At 45.4% G+C, this 24,456-nt stretch overlaps 1 protein-coding gene across 3 annotated transcripts in view; it reads left to right on the top strand.

The window, feature by feature from the left end:
* MUC6 (mucin 6, oligomeric mucus/gel-forming) overlaps nucleotides 1-24,456 on the top strand; it is a 74,627-nt gene that overhangs the window by 49,110 nt on the left and 1,061 nt on the right. The window contains exons 35-40 of one of the 3 annotated variants that reach the window (XM_075566854.1): nucleotides 782-7,810; nucleotides 8,810-9,280; nucleotides 10,913-10,951; nucleotides 11,958-18,320; nucleotides 19,711-19,746; nucleotides 23,943-24,042. In XM_075566854.1, coding sequence (XP_075422969.1) covers nucleotides 782-7,810; nucleotides 8,810-9,280; nucleotides 10,913-10,951; nucleotides 11,958-18,320; nucleotides 19,711-19,746; nucleotides 23,943-24,042 — 14,038 coding nt within the window. Of the gene's footprint in view, nucleotides 1-781; nucleotides 7,811-8,809; nucleotides 9,281-10,912; nucleotides 10,952-11,957; nucleotides 18,321-19,710; nucleotides 19,747-23,939; nucleotides 24,043-24,456 lie in introns of all 3 variants that reach the window. The other 2 variants (XM_075566853.1, XM_075566856.1) reach the window with 2 other exon arrangements.

Raw genomic sequence — 24,456 nt, 5'->3', positions numbered from 1 at the left:
AATCATTGAATTGCCAAGTCAAGACAGCATTGGTACAGTATTTTCAACTCAGCAGCAGTCGACCTCTTTGAAGACCTCTACATAAATGAATGCTGACACTGGAGGTAAGAAGATTGACTTAGACTAAAAAAAATCCCAACACTGGGATTTTACATTTACAAACAATTGTAAATGTTGGGAGACCGAATCCTAACGGCAAAATCTAGTTTCAAGAACTCTTCATTTGGGATGAACATTTTTGACTTAAGAACGGGCCAAGTTTATCAACAGAGGTACTGTAGGAGATTGCAAGACTCAACACAAATATAATATCCAAGCTCTTCAAGCTACAGTAAGTAATAAAGTTTTCTTTGTGAAATGTGCACATTTTTTAGTTATTGTGCTTGGCACATTTTGTAAACGAGAACCTCTGCTTTTAGGAATATTTCTAATTAACATATTTATTTAAAATTCAGCTGGTCTTCAGCCAATGTTATGGTAGCTGAGCCAAAAGAATAATCCATACACATAACCATCTATATAAATAACTTCCAAGCTATGGAACTTAAGTCATTCTAGTCTATTCATATACAGTATCTTTTCTTGTTTCATGAGTTCCTTGCAATATGAAAAGAAGCGGCCTGACAAGTGGAAGTAATATTTCTGTATACCCAGGCAATATTGATTTTGCATTACTTGACTTAACGGATGACCACAATGTTGCTGTTCCATCTTTGCTCCGTTATCAAGATCCTATCATAAAGCGTCACCATGGCTTTATGCACAATTTTATTTCTTCTAGCCACAAAAGAAACGTCGGCTACAACGTTGGAGACATTAAGAACTCCATCGGCCTCGCCACCCACAATAACAGTAACCTCAGAGGAGCCATCGACAACTCTGAGTCAAGATACATCATCCACCACTGTTATCCCCACTGAGTCTTCAACCAAAACCTTTTCAACCACATCGGAAACATCAACTTCCACAACGCTGACGGCATCAGCTATTACACACAAGTCAACTGAGGAGTCAAGTATAACTAAAGTACCAACAACTGCCAAATACACAACACAGCAAACGTCGGTGATTTACTCAACTGCAACAAGCACGTCAGCTACAGTCCATAGCACACAATCTCCACCTAACTCTTCTGCTTCATCAGCAACAGAGTCAAAAGCCACCACATTTGAACCATCAAGCACAGCTGCATCAGCTACAACGCAGACACCAACCAGCGCACCCAAAACCGCTACACCGGGCACCAGCTATTTACCCAGTGAATCTTCAGTGACTACGCATATGCCCACTACCTTTACAGCCACCAGCCTCACACCTATAGCTACAACCCACACCTCAACTTATCTGACAAGCACATCAACAATAACCCCAATTACAACAGTCACCACTCACTCAGCCAGCACCCACATACCTACCACTGAATCAACAACCAATACACACACACCAAGCACAACCTCGACTATTCAAACAAGCACAACTAAAACTGTGACTCCAATTACAACATTCACCACCCACACACCAACCCCTGAATCCACAGCCACTACACACACACCCAGCACTACCTCAACTACTCGCACAAGCACATCAACAGGTACAACAGTCACCACCCCCACACCAACCCCTGAATCCACAGCCACTACACACACCCCCAGCACTACCTCAACTACTCGCACAAGCACATCAACAGGTACAACTATAACCCCAAGTACAACAGTCACGACCCACACACCAACCCCTGAATCCACAACCACTACACACACACCCAGCACTACTTCAACTACTCGCACAAGCACATCAACAGGTACAACTATAACCCCAAGTACAACAGTCACCACCCACACACCAACCCCTGAATCCACAGCCACTACACACACACCCAGCACTACCTCAACTACTCGCACAAGCACATCAACAGGTACAACAGTCACCACCCCCACTCCAACCCCTGAATCCACAGCCACTACACACACACCCAGCACTACCTCAACTACTCCCACAAGCACATCAACAGGTACAACTATAACCCCAAGTACAACAGTCACCACCCACACACCAACCCCTGAATCCACAGCCACTACACACACACCCAGCACTACTTCAACTACTCGCACAAGTACATCAACAGGTACAACAGTCACCACCCACACACCAACCCCTGAATCCACAGCCACTACACACACACCCAGCACTACCTCAATTACTCGCACAAGCACATCAACAGGTACAACTGTAACCCCAAGAACAACAGTCACCACCCATACACCAACCCCTGAATCCACAGCCACTACACACACCCCCAGCACTACCTCAACTACTCACACAAGCACATCAACAGGTACAACAGTCACCACCCAAACACCAACACCTGAATCCACAGCCACTACACACACACCCACCACTACCTCAACTACTCCCACAAGCACATCAACAGGTACAACTATAACCCCAAGTACAACAGTCACCACCCACACACCAACCCCTGAATCCACAGCCACTACACACACACCCAGCACTACTTCAACTACTCCCACAAGCACTTCAACAGGTACAACAGTCACCACCCACACACCAACCCCTGAATCCACAGCCACTACACAGACACCCAGCACTACCTCAACTACTCGCACAAGCACATCAACAGGTACAACTATAACCCCAAGAACAACAGTCACCACCCACACACCAACCCCTGAATCCACAGCCACTACACACACACCCAGCACTTCTTCAACTACTCCCACAAGCACTTCAACAGGTACAACAGTCACCACCCACACACCAACCCCTGAATCCACAGCCACTACACACACACCCAGCACTACCTCAACTACTCGCACAAGCACATCAACAGGTACAACTATAACCCCAAGAACAACAGTCACCACCCACACACCAACCCCTGAATCCACAGCCACTACACACACACCCAGCACTACTTCAACTACTCACACAAGCACATCAACAGGTACAACAGTCACCACCCCCACACCAACCCCTGAATCCACAGCCACTACACACACACCCAGCACTACCTCAACTACTCGCACAAGCACATCAACAGGTACAACTATAACCCCAAGAACAACAGTCACCACCCACACACCAACCCCTGAATCCACAGCCACTACACACACACCCAGCACTACCTCAACTACTCGCACAAGCACATCAACAGGTACAACTGTAACCCCAAGAACAACAGTCACCACCGACACACTAACCCCTGAATCAACAGCCACTACACACACACCCAGCACTACCTCAACTACTCGCACAAGCACATCAACAGGTACAACTATAACCCCAGGAACAACAGTCACCACCCACACACCAACCCCTGAATCCACAGCCACTACACACACACCCAGCACTACTTCAACTACTCACACAAGCACATCAACAGGTACAACAGTCACCACCCCCACACCAACCCCTGAATCCACAGCCACTACACACACACCCAGCACTATCTCAACTACCCGCACAAGCACATCAACAGGTACAACTATAACCCCAAGAACAACAGTCACCACCGACACACCAACCCCTGAATCCACAGCCACTACACACACCCCCAGCACTACCTCAACTACTGCCACAAGCACATCAACAGGTACAACAGTCACCACCCCCACACCAACCCCTGAATCCACAGCCACTACACACACACCCAGCACTACCTCAACTACTCGCACAAGCACTTCAACAGGTACAACAGTCACCACCCACACACCAACCCCTGAATCCACAGCCACTACACACACACCCAGCACTACCTCAACTACTCGCACAAGCACATCAACAGGTACAACTGTAACCCCAAGAACAACAGTCACCACCCATACACCAACCCCTGAATCCACAGCCACTACACACACCCCCAGCACTACCTTAACTACTCACACAAGCACATCAACAGGTACAACAGTCACCACCCAAACACCAACCCCTGAATCCACAGCCACTACACACACACCCAGCACTACCTCAACTACTCCCACAAGCACATCAACAGGTACAACTATAACCCCAAGTACAACAGTCACCACCCACACACCAACCCCTGAATCCACAGCCACTACACACACACCCAGCACTACCTCAACTACTCGCACAAGCACATCAACAGGTACAACTATAACCCCAAGAACAACAGTCACCACCCACACACCTACCCCTGAATCCACAGCCACTACACACACACCCAGCACTACCTCAACTACTCGCACAAGCACATCAACAGGTACAACTGTAACCCCAAGAACAACAGTCACCACCCATACACCAACCCCTGAATCCACAGCCACTACACACACCCCCAGCACTACCTCAACTACTCACACAAGCACATCAACAGGTACAACAGTCACCACCCCCACACCAACCCCTGAATCCACAGCCACTACACAAACCCCCAGCACTACCTCAACTACTCGCACAAGCACATCAACAGGCACAGCAGTCACCACCCCCACACCAACCCCTGAATCCACAGCCACTACACACACCCCCAGCACTACCTCAACTACTCCCACAAGCACTTCAACAGGCACAGCAGTCACCACCCACACACCAACCCCTGAATTAACAGCCACTACACACACACCCAGCACTACCTCAACTACTCCCACAAGCACATCAACAGGTACAACAGTCACCACCCACACACCAACCCCTGAATCCACAGCCACTACACACACACCCAGCACTATCTCAACTACTCGCACAAGCACATCAACAGGTACAACTATAACCCCAAGAACAACAGTCACCACCCACACACCAACCCCTGAATCCACAGCCACTACACACACACCCAGCACTACTTCAACTACTCACACAAGCACATCAACAGGTACAACAGTCACCACCCACACACCAACCCGTGAATCCACAGCCACTACACACACACCCAGCACTACTTCAACTACTCACACAAGCACATTAACAGGTACAACAGTCACCACCCCCACACCAACCCCTGAATCCACAGCCACTCCACACACACCCAGCACTACCTCAACTACCCGCACAAGCACATCAACAGGTACAACTATAACCCCAAGTACAACAGTCACCACCCACACACCAACCCCTGAATCCACAGCCACTACACACACACCCAGCACTACCTCAACTACTCAAACAAGTACATCAACAGGTACAACAGTCACCACCCCCACACCAACCCCTGAATCCACAGCCACTACACACACCCCCAGCACTACTTCAACTACTCGCACAAGCACATCAACAGGTACAACTATAACCCCAAGTACAACCGTCATGACCCACACACCAACCCCTGAATCCACAGCCACTACACACACCCAGAGCACTACCTCAACTACTCGCACAAGCACTTCAACAGGTACAACTATAACCCCAAGTACAACCGTCATGACCCACACACCAACCCCTGAATCCACAGCCACTACACACACCCCCAGCACTACCTCAACTACTCCCACAAGCACATCAACAGGTACAACTATAACCCCAAGAACAACAGTCACCACCCACACACCAACCCCTGAATCCACAGCCACTACACACACACCCAGCACTACTTCAACTACTCCCACAAGCACTTCAACAGGTACAACAGTCACCACCCCCACACCAACCCCTGAATCCACAGCCACTACACACACACCCAGCACTATCTCAACTACCCGCACAAGCACATCAACAGGTACAACTATAACCCCAAGAACAACAGTCACCACCGACACACCAACCCCTGAATCCACAGCCACTACATACACACCCAGCACTACCTCAACTACTCGCACAAGCACATCAACAGGTATAACTATAACCCCAAGAACAACAGTCACCACCCACACACCAACCCCTGAATCCACAGCCACTACACACACACCCAGCACTACCTCAACTACTCGCACAAGCACATCAACAGGTACAACAGTCACCACCCCCACACCAACCCCTGAATCCACAGCCACTACACACACACCCAGCACTACCTCAACTACTCCCACAAGCACATCAACAGGTACAACTATAACCCCAAGTACAACAGTCACCACCCACACACCAACCCCTGAATCCACAGCCACTACACACACACCCAGCACTACCTCAACTACTCCCACAAGCACATCAACAGGTACAACAGTCACCACCCCCACACCAACCCCTGAATCCACAGCCACTACACACACACCCAGCACTACCTCAACTACTCCCACAAGCACATCAACAGGTACAACTATAACCCCAAGTACAACAGTCACCACCCACACACCAACCCCTGAATCCACAGCCACTACACACACACCCAGCACTACCTCAACTACTCCCACAAGCACATCAACAGGTACAACTATAACCCCAAGTACAACAGTCACCACCCACACACCAACCCCTGAATCCACAGCCACTACACACACACCCAGCACTACTTCAACTACTCGCACAAGTACATCAACAGGTACAACAGTCACCACCCCCACACCAACCCCTGAATCCACAGCCACTACACACACACCCAGCACTACCTCAACTACTCGCACAAGCACATCAACAGGTACAACTATAACCCCAAGAACAACCGTCACCACCCACACACCAACACCTGAATCCACAGCCACTACACACACACCCAGCACTACCTCAACTACTCGCACAAGCACATCAACCGGTACAACTATAACCCCAAGTACAACAGTCACCACCCACACACCAACCCCTGTATCCACAGCCACTACACACACACCCAGCACTACCTCAACTACTCCCACAAGCACATCAACAGGTACAACAGTCACCACCCACACACCAACCCCTGAATCCACAGCCACTACACACACACCCAGCACTACCTCAACTACTCGCACAAGCACATCAACAGGTACAACTGTAACCCCAAGAACAACAGTCACCACCCACACACCAACCCCTGAATCCACAGCCACTACACACACCCCCAGCACTACCTCAACTACTCACACAAGCACATCAACAGGTACAACAGTCACCACCCCCACACCAACCCTTGAATCCACAGCCACTACACACACACCCAGCACTACCTCAACTACTCGCACAAGCACATCAACAGGTACAACAGTCACTACCCACACACCAACCCCTGAATCCACAGCCACTACACACACACCCAGCACTACCTCAACTACTCGCACAAGCACACCAACAGGTACAACTATAACCCCAAGTACAACAGTCACCAGCCACACACCAACCCCTGTATCCACAGCCACTACACACACACCCAGCACTACCTCAACTACTCACACAAGTACATCAACAAGTACAACTATAACCCCAAGTACAACAGTCTCCACCCACACACCAACCCCTGTATCCACAGCCACTACACACACACCCAGCACTACCTCAATTACTCCCACAAGCACATCAACAGGTACACCAGTCACCACCCACAAACCAACCCCTGATTCCACAGCCACTACACACACACCCAGCACTACCTCAACTACTCGCACAAGCACATCCACAGGTACAACTATTACCCCAAGTACAACAGTCACCACTCACGCACCAACCTCTAAATCCACAACCACTACACACACACCCAGCACTACCTCAAAGTCTCAGACAAGCATATCAACAGCTACAAGTGTAACCCCAATTACAACAGTAACCACCCATACACCTACCACCATCTCAGTCACGACAATTACATCAACCACTAAACCAACAGGCACTACTACAGATTTTCAACCTTCCATTGCTACTGTTGCCCCAACTTCCCCCCAAACTGCTCCAGTTGTAAAGCCTACTTCAATCAGTACATCAACAGGTAAGTGCAATGACTATTGGCCATACTGTACTTGAATTTCTTCAATATATAAAATTGGATTTGTTTTGGTTGTATGTCACAATATTTCCCTAAACTGGGTTCTAAGAGTGTAAGTTAGCCTATATCTTTTACAAGTGACTTTGTTTCCTTCGGCTAGACCTGGGAGAATCCAGGCATAAATGGAAAAAAAAACAGTTCCCTATTTCATCAAGTTCATCTGGACCAGGTATGCAATTCCAACGGTCATCCATATTCCCTGTAGGATTGTTGGTTAGCTCTTTTACAGCAATTAGCTACAGTGACATATACTATAGCTCAATACTGTATGGTTGATCTACAAGGTATCACTTATAAGAAACCATTTGAAAAGACTTGAACCAGAAACTGGATCTACCTTGTAAAAACAACAATAGTTAAGATGTTACCTCAAAACGTTTAGTCAGCTAGCTTGGATAGTTCCATATGTCATGTCAGCTCATGGGTTTGGGGGAAAGAGAAACAGTGATTCCGTGGCATTCCTCATTAATGACCCCGACTGGCTTCTTCTGGAACCGCACAAACCTGTCCTCATCCTTCTTTCCTCTTCATCTGGAGCATTTCTCATGTCAGCACAGAGACAGAGGACATCTTTATGTCCCCTTATTGAAAAGTGTGTGCAGCATTCTGACTGGTTAGTTCCATGTCCTTGATTTGTAATTCACATTTAATACTCTCTGTTTTAACTTACAGTATTTGTATTACAAATGCTTTCATTTTTAAAGATGACCATGTTTTATTAATCCTTAACTGACCGAGAGGTCTGCAATAAAGTGCTTCACAATAAGTTGTTGGCCACGCTGGTAGCGAAGGTGTTTATGCTGCGAAAAGTGTGACAAGTGATATTATAAAGTTTTGCATGCCATTTACTTTGTAATATGGGGAAGGCTGTATGAAATATGTAATAGTAACAAAATTACAGATAAGCATTCATTAAACTTGTAATTGTTTCTTCTGTAACAGGTTCTTCTACATTGACAGAGACTTCTACTGTGACACATGTTACTTCAGCCACCCCCTCAACATCAGCCACAACAATCACAGTAACCGCCCCGACTACCACCATCCATATAACACCAACTAGTACACCTACTACAACACCAAGCAGCACCTCCACTGCAACGACAACATCAAGCACAGTAACCAGCACCTCCACAGCCACCACAACACAAACACCCGTTATCACCAGCACCTCCACTGAGACCACAACAGCCACCAGCACCTTAACGCCAACCACACCAACAACTACAGAAACCTCCACAGAGACTACGTTGACTGTAACCAGCACCCCAATTAGCACCACCCGTACAACACCAACCACTGTCACCTCAGTGCCTTCTACTACAGTAACAAGCACCTCCACTGCAACCACAATATCCCATACCACCGAGTCCCACTCTACTGCAGCCACAAACGGATCCACGTTTGCGACACGTAAGACAATCTTGTTTCCAATACTATATGGCTTATGATTATTGGGAGGCCTCTCGCATACAGGGTCCCTTAGAAGCCAAATCCATCTATTCACTTCTTATTGATCCCCCAGTAAGACACCATCTATTTATGTAAGAAATCAGTGATATGTGTCCTATAATGTTGTTATAAACTCAGACCCTAATTTAAAAGCCTTAACAGACCATTTATCCTGAACATGGCTTGAGCTACAGTAAATACATGTCCAGAGGGAGTTGATTTTAAGCAATTTCTGGATTGTATTTTGCATTTCTAGATTAAGGAAGTAGTCTGGTTTAAAAATATGGAACTGCATCAAAGAAACACTTCTGGGCTCGTTACTAAGGTTGGCAGCAGGAACGCAAAAGTGACGCTAATTACTTCACCGTCATTCTTGCTGCCTCCGCAAATAGTTTATTATTTAAGGTACATTTTCAGATAAAAATGAATGATAGAATAAAAGCAACGAAACTCAGGGGAAGTGTCAGGATGCCTTTCTTAACTGCAGAAGTAGTGAATTCATAGAACAGCCTCACTGCAGATTTGGCGTCGGCAATTAGAGTAAGGGCATTCAAAAGTACATTGGATGGATACAGGGGTACAGGGGTATCCAAAACAATGGGAGGAACTAGGGAACGACTCGGATTTTGCATCAAGTAGAGAAATGGGCAGATGTGTAGGCAGTTAACTAAACCAAACCGTGAGATTTTGGCACAAGAGATTGAGCAGTCAGTCCACATTTTAGTTGAGATGTGTCGGCAGACAATTTTTATGTTTCCATTGAGAAGGGAGATGCAATGAGTCCCTCTGTTAGGAAAGGGGTTAACCTAGAGGTAGGTGGCAACTCCAAGGTATGTCGATATTTGCCTTTTGTGCTCAGTTTCTAAGTTACTTCTGTCGTAACACTATAGACTTCGTGAGAAAATAATAAGATTTCTTAATTATAAAGTGAGCACATTTTCTATAAAATGAGTTACAATACTTCTAGCTTTAAAGCTGAAACTTTAAAAAGAAATAAAGGCACATATCAGGTTTTTTCAGCCTGTATTTTAGCTGCACCCTGTCATGTCATTGAAGTAAAATGACATCACACACGCCTATCAATAAATCTTACTGTAGCGAACTGTTTTCTGTGGAGCATCCAAAACTGCACCCAGTTTCAGGTCATTTTCAATCCACGTGTTCCTACGTTTTGAAGATTCACTCAGTTTACTAGTAACATTGGTAAATGTATCCAGTTACTGTACTAATCTAGTTGTCGTGCTAACATTTTTGACTTTTCAGGATCAGAAGTCTTTTCTGATTTATTTATTAATTTTTATTACCTTTTCTTGCCCGAGGGACTAGTAACACATTGCCAAGTGGTTTGATACATGTATATCTCTGTAGCTATATAACTGCGAATACAAATAAACAATGCATCTAATAAAGGGATTCAATAACTTTAGGCAGTCATTTTATGTAGTTCCAAGCGGCCATTTTCGTTCAAAAATCCCCATTGATTTGGATAGGGATATTTAGCCGAAAACTGTCCAAATGGAAACTTTGGCCTGTGTAGAATAAGGCCCTTTGTGACTATGCTAATAAACTAATATTTAACATTTTATCTCTCAGAGAACGATCACTCCTCAACTCATGTAACCAACACAGAACGTGAGTAATCTTTTGGTCTATCCTATCGCCATAATGGCTATTTTATTCTGGTAGTTGCTCACTTCCCTCAGAGAATAGCGAAGGGTGTTTTCATCTGCGATTACCTCTCCTCCCTCTCCCACCTTTCCAAGATTTTTGCAGAGTTTGTCTGTATGACTGTCTGATATTTCGGTGGGTGCAATAGTGACACATTTAAATAGACTAGCAGGAGAGATCTTCATAGATGCTGTCACGTTAATGCCCTTAAACTATTTAGTTGTGCTACCAATACAGCAATCAAGGGGTTAACTTGCATTTTAAAATAACCAATTTGTTGTGTGTCCTATGAGGTCTTCTGGGTTAACCTGACCTGAGCATCTGCATCTGGTAGGACATTTGTATTTTCAAAGGCTGTCGTATAAATTCCTAAGACCCTCCTAGATGGCAGAAAAGGTGACCGAAAGGACACTCCATTTCCTTACAGATTAAAAAAAATGTATGATACTTAAAATGTGATGCATCTCACAAGGATAAGAAATATAGACTTGTGGCAGGGAAAGTCAGACGTGTGTAACAATGCAAAATATGACTGGTTGTTTGTGTTGCATATGCCAGATTGCACTCAAAGATGTCCACACGTATTAAAATATTAAAGTCGCAAAAATGCAACAGTGGGGGTAGCATTACTCTAGGGGTTACAGGAAGAGAGTTATAGGGTATTCAGTTTAAAAAAAATCATTCCCTATCCCAGCCATAAATGTAAGAAGAGATTGAAGAGTGGGATTGAAGAGTAAGACAGTGAAAAAAGGTTTGCTTATCCGAGAGGTCTGCAATAAAGTGTTTCGCAATAAGTTGTTGGCCACGCTTGCAGCAAAGGTGTTTATGCTGTGAAAAGTGTGACAAGTGATAATATAATGTTTTGTATGCCATTTACTTTGTAATATGGGGAAGGCTGTATGAAATATGTAATAGTAACAAAATTACAGATAAGCATTCATTAAACTTGTATTTGTTTCTGCTGTAACAGGTCCTTCTACAACGACAGAAACTTCTAGTGCGACACATGTTACTTCAGCCACCCCCTCAACATCAGCCACAACAATCACAGTAACCGCCCCGACTACCACCATCCATATAACACCAACTAGTACACCTACTACAACACCAAGCAGCACCTCCACTGCAACGACAACATCAAGTACTAGAGAAACAACCACAGAAATCACCACCCCAATTAGCACCACTCGTACAACACCAACCACTGTCACCTCAGTGCCTTCTACCACAGCAACCAGCACCTCCACAGCAACCACAACACAAACACCTGTTATTGCCAGCACCTCCACTGAGACCACAACAGCCACCAGCACCTTGACGTCAACCACACCAACAACTACAGAAACATCCACAGAAACTACATTGACTGTAACCAGCACCCCAATTAGCACCACCCGTACAACACCAACCACTGTCACCTCAGTGCCTTCTACCACAGCAACCAGCACCTCCACAGCAACCACAACACAAACACCCGTTATCACCAGCACCTCCACTGAGACAACAGCCACCAGCACCTTGACGCCAACTACACCAACAACTTCAGAAACCTCCACAGAAACTACATTGACTGTAACCACCACCCCAATTAGCACCACCCGTACAACACCAACCACTGTCACCTCAGTGCCTTCTACCACAGCAACCAGCACCTCCACAGCAACCACAACACAAACACCCGTTATCACCAGCACCTCCACTGAGACCACAACAGCCACCAGCACCTTGACGTCAACCACACCAACAACTACAGAAACATCCACAGAAACTACATTGACTGTAACCACCACCCCAATTAGCACCACTCGTACAACACCAACCACTGTTACCTCAGTGCCTTCTACCACAGCAACCAGCACCTCCACAGCAACCACAACACAAACACCTGTTATCACCAGCACCTCCACTGAGACAACAACAGCCACCAGCACCTTGACGTCAACCACACCAACAACTACAGAAACATCCACAGAAACTACATTGACTGTAACCAGCACCCCATTTAGCACCACCAGTACAACACCAACCACTGTCACCTCAGTGCCTTCTACCACAGCAACCAGCACCTCCACAGCAACCACAACACAAACACCCGTTATCACCAGCAGCTCCACTGAGACCACAACTGCCACCAGCACCTTGACGTCAACCACACCAACAACTACAGAAACCTCCACAGAAACTACATTGACTGTAACCACCACCCCAATTAGCACCACCCGTACAACACCAACCACTGTCACCTCAGTGCCTTCTACCACAGCAACCAGCACCTCCACAGCAACCACAACACAAACACCCGTTATCACCAGCACCTCTACTGAGACCACAACAGCCACCAGCACCTTGACGTCAACCACACCAAGAACTACAGAAACCTCCACAGAAACTACATTGACTGTAACCACCACCCCAATTAGCACCACCCGTACAACACCAACCACTGTCACCTCAGTGCCTTCTACCACATTAACCAGCACCTCCACAGCAACCACAACACAAACACCCGTTATCACCAGCACCTCCACTGAGACCACAACAGCCACCAGCACCTTGACGTCAACCACACCAACGACTACAGAAACCTCCACAGAAACTACATTGACTGTAACCACCACCCCAATTAGCACCACCCGTACAACACCAACCACTGTCACCTCAGTGCCTTCTACCACAGCAACCAGCACCTCCACAGCAACCACAACACAAACACCCGTTATCACCAGCACCTCCACTGAGACCACAACAGCCACCAGCACCTTGACGTCAACCACACCAACAACTACAGAAACATCCACAGAAACTACATTGACTATAACCACCACCCCAATTAGCACCACTCGTACAACACCAACCACTGTTACCTCAGTGCCTTCTACCACAGCAACCAGCACCTCCACAGCAACCACAACACAAACACCCGTTATCACCAGCACCTCCACTGAGACCACAACAGCCACCAGCACCTTGACGTCAACCACACCAACAACTACAGAAACATCCACAGAAACTACATTGACTGTAACCACCACCCCAATTAGCACCACCCGTACAACACCAACTACTGTCACCTCAGTGCCTTCTACCACAGAAACTAGCACCTCCACAGCAACCACAACACAAACACCCGTTATCACCAGCACCTCCACTGAGATCACAACTGCCACCAGCACCTTGACGCCAACCACACCAACAACTACAGAAACATCCACAGAAACTACATTGACTGTAACCACCACCCCAATTAGCACCACTCGTACAACACCAACCACTGTTACCTCAGTGCCTTCTACCACAGCAACCAGCACCTCCACAGCAACCACAACACAAACACCCTTTACCACCAGCACATCCTATAAAACCACAATACCCACCAGCACCTTGACGCCAACCACACCAACTACTACAGAAACCTCCACAGAAACTACATTGACTGTATCCACCACCCCAATTAGCACCACCCGTACAACACCAACCACTGTCACCTCAGTGCCTTCTACCACAGCAACCAGCACCTCCACAGCAACCACAACACAAACACCCGTTATCACCAGCACCTCCACTGAGACCACAACAGCCACCAGCACCTTGACGTCAACCACACCAACAACTACAGAAACCTCCACAGAAACTACATTGACTGTAACCACCACCCCAATTAGCACCACCCGTACAACACCAACCACTGTCACCTCAGTGCCTTCTACCACAGCAACCAGCACCTCCACAGCAACCACAACACAAACACCCGTTATCACCAGCACCTCCACTGAGACCACAACAGCCACCAGCACCTTGACGTCAACCACACCAACGACTACAGAAACCTCCACAGAAACTACATTGACTGTAACCACCACCCCAATTAGCACCACCCGTACAACACCAACCACTGTCACCTCAGTGCCTTCTACCACAGCAACCAGCACCTCCACAGCAACCACAACACAAACACCCGTTATCACCAGCACCTCCACTGAGACCACAACAGCCACCAGCACCTTGACTTCAACCACACCAACAACTACAGAAACCTCCACAGAAACTACATTGACTGTAACCACCACCCCAATTAGCACCACCCGTACAACACCAACCACTGTCACCTCAGTGCCTTCTACCACAGCAACCAGCACCTCCACAGCAACCACAACACAAACACCCGTTATCACCAGCACCTCCACTGAGACCACAACAGCCACTAGCACCTTGACGTCAACCACACCAACAACTACAGAAACATCCACAGAAACTACATTGACTGTAACCACCACCCCAATTAGCACCACTCGTACAACACCAACCACTGTTACCTCAGTGCCTTCTACCACAGCAACCAGCACCTCCACAGCAACCACAACACAAACACCCGTTATCACCAGCACCTCCACTGAGACCACAACAGCCACCAGCACCTTGACGTCAACCACACCAACAACTACAGAAACATCCACAGAAACTACATTGACTATAACCACCACCCCAATTAGCACCACTCGTACAACACCAACCACTGTTACCTCAGTGCCTTCTACCACAGCAACCAGCACCTCCACAGCAACCACCACACAAACACCCGTTATCACCAGCACTTCCACTGAGACCACAACAGCCACCAGCACCTTGACTTCAACCACACCAACAACTACAGAAACCTCCACAGAAACTACATTGACTGTAACCACCACCCCAATTAGCACCACCCGTACAACACCAACCACTGTCACCTCAGTGCCTTCTACCACAGCAACCAGCACCTCCACAGCAACCACAACACAAACACCCGTTATCACCAGCACCTCCACTGAGACCACAACAGCCACTAGCACCTTGACGTCAACCACACCAACAACTACAGAAACATCCACAGAAACTACATTGACTGTAACCACCACCCCAATTAGCACCACTCGTACAACACCAACCACTGTTACCTCAGTGCATTCTACCACAGCAACCAGCACCTCCACAGCAACCACAACACAAACACCCGTTATCACCAGCACCTCCACTGAGACCACAACAGCCACCAGCACCTTGACGTCAACCACACCAACAACTACAGAAACATCCACAGAAACTACATTGACTATAACCACCACCCCAATTAGCACCACTCGTACAACACCAACCACTGTTACCTCAGTGCCTTCTACCACAGCAACCAGCACCTCCACAGCAACCACAACACAAACACCCGTTATCACCAGCACTTCCACTGAGACCACAACAGCCACCAGCACCTTGACGTCAACCACACCAACAACTACAAAAACATCCACAGAAACTACATTGACTGTAACCATCACCCCAATTAGCACCACCCGTACAACACCAACCACTGTCACCTCAGTGCCTTCTACAACAGTAACTAGCACCTCCACAGCAACCACAACACAAACACCCGTTATCACCAGCACCTCCACGGAGACCACAACAGCCACCAGCACCTTGACGCCAACCACACCAACAACTACAGAAACCTCCACAGAAACTACATTGACTGTAACCACCACCCCAATTACCACCACTCGTACAACACCAACCACTGTCACCTCAGTGCCTTCTACCACAGCAACCAGCACCTCCACAGCAACCACAACACAAACACCCGTTATCACCAGCACCTCCACTGAGATCACAACTGCCACCAGCACCTTGACGCCAACCACACCAACAACTACAGAAACATCCACAGAAACTACATTGACTGTAACCACCACCCCAATTAGCACCACTCGTACAACACCAACCACTGTTATCTCAGTGCCTTCTACCACAGCAACCAGCACCTCCACAGCAACCACAACACAAACACCCTTTACCACCAGCACATCCTATAAAACCACAATACCCACCAGCACCTTGACGCCAACCACACCAACTACTACAGAAACCTCCACAGAAACTACATTGACTGTATCCACCACCCCAATTACCACCACTCGTACAACACCAACCACTGTCACCTCAGTGCCTTCTACCACAGTAACTAGCACCTCCACAGCAACCACAACACAAACACCCGTTATCACCAGCACCTCCACTGAGACCACAACTGCCACCAGCACCTTGACGCCAACAACTATAGAAACATCCACAGAAACTACATTGACTGTAACCACCACCCCAATTAGCACCACCCGTACAACACCAACCACTGTCACCTCAGTGCCTTCTACCACAGTAACTAGCACCTCCACAGCAACCACAACACAAACACCCGTTATCACCAGCACCTCCATTGAGACCACAACTGCCACTAGCACCTTGACGCCAACCACACCAACAACTACAGAAACCTCCACAGAAACTACATTGACTGTAACCACCACCCCAATTAGCACCACCCGAACAACACCAACCACTGTTACCTCAGTGCCATCTACCACAGTAACCAGCACCTCCACAGCAACCACAACACAAACACCCGTTATCACCAGCACCTCCACTGAAACCACAACAGCCACCAGCACCTTGACGCCAACCACACCAACAACTACAGAAACCTCCACAGAAACTACATTGACTGTAACCACCACCCCAATTACCACCACTCGTACAACACCAACCACTGTCACCTCAGTGCCTTCTACCACAGTAACTAGCACCTCCACAGCAACCACAACACAAACACCCATTATCACCAGCACCTCCACTGAGACCACAACTGCCACCAGCACCTTGACGCCAACCACACCAACAACTACAGAAACATCCACAGAAACTACATTGACTGTAACCACCACCCCAATTAGCACCACTCGTACAACACCAACCACTGTCACCTCAGTGCCTTCTACCACAGCAACCAGCACCTCCACAGCAACCACAACACAAACACCCGTTATCACCAGCACGTCCTATAAAACCACAATACCCACCAGCACTTTGACGCCAACTACACCAACTACTACAGAAACATCCACAGAAACTACATTGACTGTAACCACCACCCCAATTAGCACCACCCGTACAACACCAACCACTGTCACCTCAGTCCCTTATTCCACAATAACCAGTACCTTAACCAGCACAGAAATAGCAACAAGCACCTCCACCGTGACCACCCCAAATACCATTCCAACACCATCACCAACCACTGTCATCATAACACCTTCCACCACAGCAACTACCACCAGTACCTCAATCCCCACAGAAACACCAACAACCAGTACCTCAGTTACTACAGAAACTACGGCAAGAGGTTCCACATCAACGTCTGCCACAGCAACCACCACAGAAATAACAAGCACCTCCACTGCAACCACAGTATCACATACGACCGAGTCCCACTCTGTTGCAGCCACAAACGGATCCACGTTTGCGACACGTAAGACAATCTTGTTTACAATACTATATGGCTTATGATTATTGGGAGGCCTTTCGCATACAGGGTCCCTTAGAAGTCAAATCCATCTATTCACTTCTTATTGATCCCCAGTAAGACTCCGTCTATTTATGTAAGAAATCAGTGATAGGTGTCCTATAACGTTGTTATAAACTCAGACCCTAATTTAAAAGCCTTAACAGACCATTTATCCTGGATATGGCTTGAGCCACAGTAAATACATGTCAAGAGGGAGTTGATTTTAAGCAATTTCTGGATTGTATTTTGCAGATAAAAATGAATGATAGACTAAAAGCAACGAAACTCAGGGGAAGTGTCAGGATGCCTTTCTTCACTGCAGAAGTAGTGAATTCATAGAACAGCCTCACTGCAGATTTGGCGTCGGCAATTAGAGTAAGGGCATTCGAAAGTACATTGGACGGATTCAGGGGTACAGGGGTATCCTAAACATTGGGAGGAACTAGGGATCAACTCGGATTTTGCATCAAGTAGAGAAATGGGCAGATGTGTCGGCAGACAATTTTTATGTTTCCATTGAGAAGGGAGATGCAATGAGTCCCTCTGTTAGGAAAGGGGTTAACCTATAGGTAGGTGGCAACTCCAAGTCATGCCGATATTCGCCTTTTGTGCTCAGGAGTTTATAAATGACTTCCGTCGTAAAGATGTAGCCTTTGTGAGAAAATAATACGATTTCTGAATTAAAAAGTAAGCACATTTTCTTTAAAATGAGTTACAATACTTCTATCTTTAAAGCTGAAATTTAAAAAAGAAAAAAAAAAGGCAAATTCCATTTTTTTTCAGCCTTTATTTTAACTGTGCCCTGTGATGTCATTGAAGTAAAATGACATCACACACGGCTATCAATAAATCTTACTGTAGCGAACTGTTTTCTGTGAAGCATCCAAAATTGCACCCAGTTTCAGATAATTTAAATCCACGTGTTCCTATGTTTTGAAGATTCACTCAGTTTACTAGTAACATCGGTAAATTTATCCAGTTACTGTACTAATCTAGTTGTCGTGCTAACATTTTTGACTTTTCAGGATCAGAGAAGTTTTTTCTGATTTATTTATTCATTTTTATTACCTTATCTTGCCCTAGGGACTAGTAACACATTGCCAAGTGGTTTGAAACATTTATGTCTCTGTTGCTATATAACTGCGAATACAAATAAACAAGGCATCTAATAAAGGGATTCAATAACTTTAGGGAGTCATTTTATATAGTTCATAGCCATTTTTGTCAAAAAATTCCCATTGATTTGGATAGGGATATTTAGTCGAAAACTGGCCAAACGGCCACTTCAGCCTGCATAGAATAAGGCCCTTCGTGACTGTGCTAATAAACTAATATTTTACATTTCATCTCTCAGAGAAAGATCACTCAACAACATCAACAATTCCAACACGTGAGTAATCTTTTGGTCAATCCTATTGCTTAGATGGCTATTTTGCACTTTATTCTGCTCACTGCTCACTTCCCTCAGAGAATAGCGAAGGGTGTTTTCATCTGCGATTACCTCTCCACCATCCCCCATCTTTCCAAGAATTTTTTGCAGATTTTGGGCCTCATGCAGAGAGCATAGGGCCTCATGCAGAGAGCATAGAATTTTAAAATTGGCGAATTTCATAAAAAGTAGCTTTTTTGGAGAGTTTTATTCTCCATATGCAGAAAAGTGCGAATTCTGCTATGTTTAACATGGATGCGTGTGGCGAGTTTAAATTGGCGAGATGCGCGCTTCAGAAACGTGTAAAAACAAATTCGCGCCTTTTTTTTCCCCTTTACTATAGGCGGCGAGCGCCATCTTGCCATATTTTCGTGGCGCGGCAAAAATGCGAGAATCGCGCCATTTTTTGGCGCGAACAGCCGCTACTTGCCGTTCGCACCTCTCTGCATTCGGAGAGTTTTAAAAATGGCGCGATGGAGGTTCTCGCCAGCCGCGAGGCGAGTTTTACAAATAGAAAAGAAAAATTGGCGCGTTTTTCGGAAATCTCCATTTTCTGCTGTTTTCTGCGCGATTTTCTCCAAAAAATGGCGAATTTCGAAATAGCGCTGCTCTCTGCATAGGCCCCATAGAATTATAAAAATGGCGAATTTCATAAAAAGTAGCTTTTTTGGAGAGTTTTATTCTCCATATGCAGAAAAGTGCGAATTCTGCTATGTTTAACATGGATGCGTGTGGCGAGTTTAAATTGGCGAGATGCGCGCTTCAGAAACGTGTAAAAACAAATTCGCGCCTTTTTTTTCCCCTTTACTATAGGCGGCGAGCGCCATCTTGCCATATTTTCGTGGCGCGGCAAAAATGCGAGAATCGCGCCATTTTTTGGCGCGAACAGCCGCTACTTGCCGTTCGCACCTCTCTGCATTCGGAGAGTTTTAAAAATGGCGCGATGGAGGTTCTCGCCAGCCGCGAGGTGAGTTTTACAAATAGAAAAGAAAAATTGGCGCGTTTTTCGGAAATCTCCATTTTCTGCTGTTTTCTGCGCGATTTTCTCCAAAAAATGGCGAATTTCGAAATAGCGCTGCTCTCTGCATAGGCCCCTTTGTCTGTATGACTTTTCGGTGGGTGCAATAGTGACATTTAAATCGACGTGCAGGTGAGATCTTCATAGATGCTGTCATTTTAATGCCCTTAAACTATTCCGTTGTGTTACCAATACAGCAACCAAAGGGTTAACTTGCATTTTAAAATGACCCAATTTGTTGTGTGTCCTGCAAGGTCTTCTGGGTTAACCTGAGCATTTATTGGTCATTCAAAGAATATGTTTTTATGGATGAGGGGGTCCAGAAATACTAGACATTTACCTGGTATGACATTTGTATCTTCAGAGGCCTTCGCATAAATGCCTAAGAACCTCCGAGCTAGCAGAAAAAATTACCGAAAGGACACTCATTTTCATTACAGATTAAAAAAATGTATGATACTTAAAATCTGATGTATCTCACAAGCATAAGAACTATAGACTTGTGGCGGGGAAAGTCAGACGTGTGTAACAATACCAAATATGACCGGCTGTTTGTGTTGCATATGCCAGATATGTCCTTAAAAGATGTCCAGACATGTATTAAAGTATTAAAGTTGATCAAATGCAACAGTGAGGGTAGCGTTACTCTAGGGGATAGAGGAAGAGAGTTGTAGGGTATTCAGTTTAAAAAAATCATTCTCTCCCAGCCATAAACGCAAGAAGAGATTGATGAGTGGGAGTTAAGACACCGACAAAACGTTGGCCCTCTCCTTGCGACAAGAGGCATAAAACCCATGCATTGCTGTATCAAAGCTAGAATTCAACATAGCGGACTGTAATATCTACAACACAGGAATATTCATATTTCAACCTCCAAGTCCTCTGTTGGAGGGAACTGATTTTTCGTTGCTAATGTATAGGTTCCCTGCTTTTATACTGTACCTTGTTATTTTATGAAACAGTCTGCCTTCACACATTGTATGTTTTTGTAACATTCTTTTTCTGTAAACAAGCACTGTACTACTTTTCATATATTTAATCTAAAAGTGTATGTCTTGACATCTGTCTTGATAGGGCTAATTTTAATCTTTGAGGGTGAAACACATATCTGACATATGCAACCCAGACAACCTGTCACTTTGGGTGTGCGCATGGTTAAAATTTGCTCCTGGGTTATGACATCCGGCAGCCCCTCAAATCTTTCAATAGCCAGACCCCCCAATCCACTGCTTGCACAAAGTGGTTAAGCGCCCGACCAGCTAAGAAAAGCCACCAGTTAAAACCTGCTGCAGGGCTCTGAACGTCTGCCGGTAGATCTCAGGTGTGACATTATAATGGCGTACCGACACTGCTTTGATGGCCTAATAATTCTGATCCCTGGGCTGGAAGGTCAGCAACCACTTCTAGAGCTCTTTTTTTCCAACCGTATAGCAATTAACTGGGGTTTCTATCGGGCGCAGAAAATTGCATTTTAGCGTTGTCTGCAATACCGTCTAGAAACTCAAGTGAGCTATTGTCTTAAAAGTCTAATAGCAATTCAACCTACTGTACAGCCGTACAGTTCTGCCCCCAATTCAATCCGAAACCATTACAATTAAACAGATCAACCGTGTGTGCCGGGCGGCGCGAATGCGGCATGAACACGGGGGATGCAAAATGTATAGCGCGTGAAATACAGGAGATGCAACGACAACGGCTCTGAGAAGTTTTAGAATAAAGGCTGGCGCAGCAGGATATATATCCCAAAGGGTGATTATCTCAAATCCCCAATAATGTGAATGAGGCTCAAAAGAGACAACAAACTATAAGTAAAAAGTGTAACACAATATTTATTGATGCATAAAAAACATGATGTAATAAAAAACTACAGTAAGCACAAACAACTAAACAATAACACAGTTGTGAACACGCAACTTTCAATTATTGTGTAAAATCTTCAATTATTATTGGTGGCAGCAGCGTATTGAGGAGTAGTGTGACCTTTTTGGGCATTATTGCTCATTTTCAGTGCTCTGCGGGGAGAGGTCAGCTGAATAGCCGGATGTTTTAACCCATTGCACACACAAATCACATACATGAGTGGCGTTCACGACAAATTGGTGGTAAAGGTGGGATAATTTGTATTTTTTGTTCGTAGAGCTTTAGTGTTTTGTTTATGCCTACTGACAAAGTAAACACTAACAGTGACTGTTCGTGACACACTGTATATAGTATAAGCTTTTCAGAGTTCACATTTCTTCTGGAGGTTCTTGTGAAGGAATAGGGGCCTATATACAAACATATTTTTTCCAATCTTTTTGGCATAGAAATGTTTTATGCAAAGTACTACAAACCTTCAACTATGCTTCGTATGAAGTTATTATTTTTTTATGCATCCCATCTCTCATATTAAACGCTCGAGTAATACAATTTGAAAGAACAAAATAGTTTTTTTTTTTAAATAATAACTTGTATTCATAAGTAGCCATAAATATATTACATTTGTTTAGCAATATAATTAAACATCCATGCTGTTGAATATTTTTTGTTGTTGATACATAGCAAATTCATATTGCGCAAACACTATTAAGTGTTTTTAGCATTTACACGAAAGTACAACTTGGCAGACAGTTTTGCTGATACACTTTTAATTTATTTTGCGGCACAGAAATATTTTTTCCTTAGTACAAACCATTTACATCTGTGCGCCAAGCGCAGTCCATTTCTACGTGTAAACAAATGGGGGAAACGTTTTGATGCAGAGAATGAGATTTAGACATTACAAGTGCAATTCAAATGGAGTTTCACACGCGCCAATTTGTGCTTTAAAAAAAAAAAGCTATTTGTCACTCTTCGTACATAGTGAACATATGGTTTCTATCTGAACCACATATATTCCCTCTGCACCCTGAGTATTATTGCATGGTTCAAATAAATAGCAGGGGACCCAGCTAATGTTATTCATCAACGTCTTTGCTACAAGAGCAGCCTGCAATGTTTTTCAGGCTCCCACGACAGCAAAGGCGTTCCAATCAGTAAATTAGACTAGGCGATAAAAGGAATCCTATACTTGGTTTGCAAGGATAGCGTTACAACAGGATTAGTAAGAATGGTCCAGTGCACATCGGTTTCAGTTCTTCTGTTTTCTTCCCAACAGCAGAGTGCAGTATCCATGAATACGAACACACAATCCGCAAGGGTAACTGCTCCCAGACTATCACACTGACCAAATGTCAAGGATACTGCGAGTCCCAATCATGGTAAGAAGCTACACTTCTGTGATGGGCTGGTAGTTACCACTATTGTGCATGGTTTGTACAAAAGCTTCTTCCAGTGATCAGATCTAAATACTTGTGGGATCTTGTACAAATTACACTTGTGAAGCGCTTAGAGAGACTAAAAGGATCTCTAAATATGCGCTACATTAATGATTAATGATATACTTTTAGATCAACTTGGATGAGAAAGTTCCGAATTCTAAGTAAAGGCCTCACAGCAGATGGGGCAGACTTTTACTGTAAGGGTATTTAAAGTAATGCTTGGGATAAATACGAGGGTATCCCAATTATGAAAGAAAGTCTAATGTGTCACAGAGGACCGGTGTGCCAGATGGTTCTGATCTACCATCAGTTTCTCAGCTAAGTGCTCTGGTATACTAAAGAATTTTTATTTAA

The sequence above is a fragment of the Ascaphus truei genome, chromosome 12, assembly GCF_040206685.1.
Source record: "Ascaphus truei isolate aAscTru1 chromosome 12, aAscTru1.hap1, whole genome shotgun sequence".
Lineage (NCBI taxonomy): Eukaryota > Metazoa > Chordata > Amphibia > Anura > Ascaphidae > Ascaphus > Ascaphus truei.
This window is presented reverse-complemented; position numbering and strand designations above follow the sequence as displayed.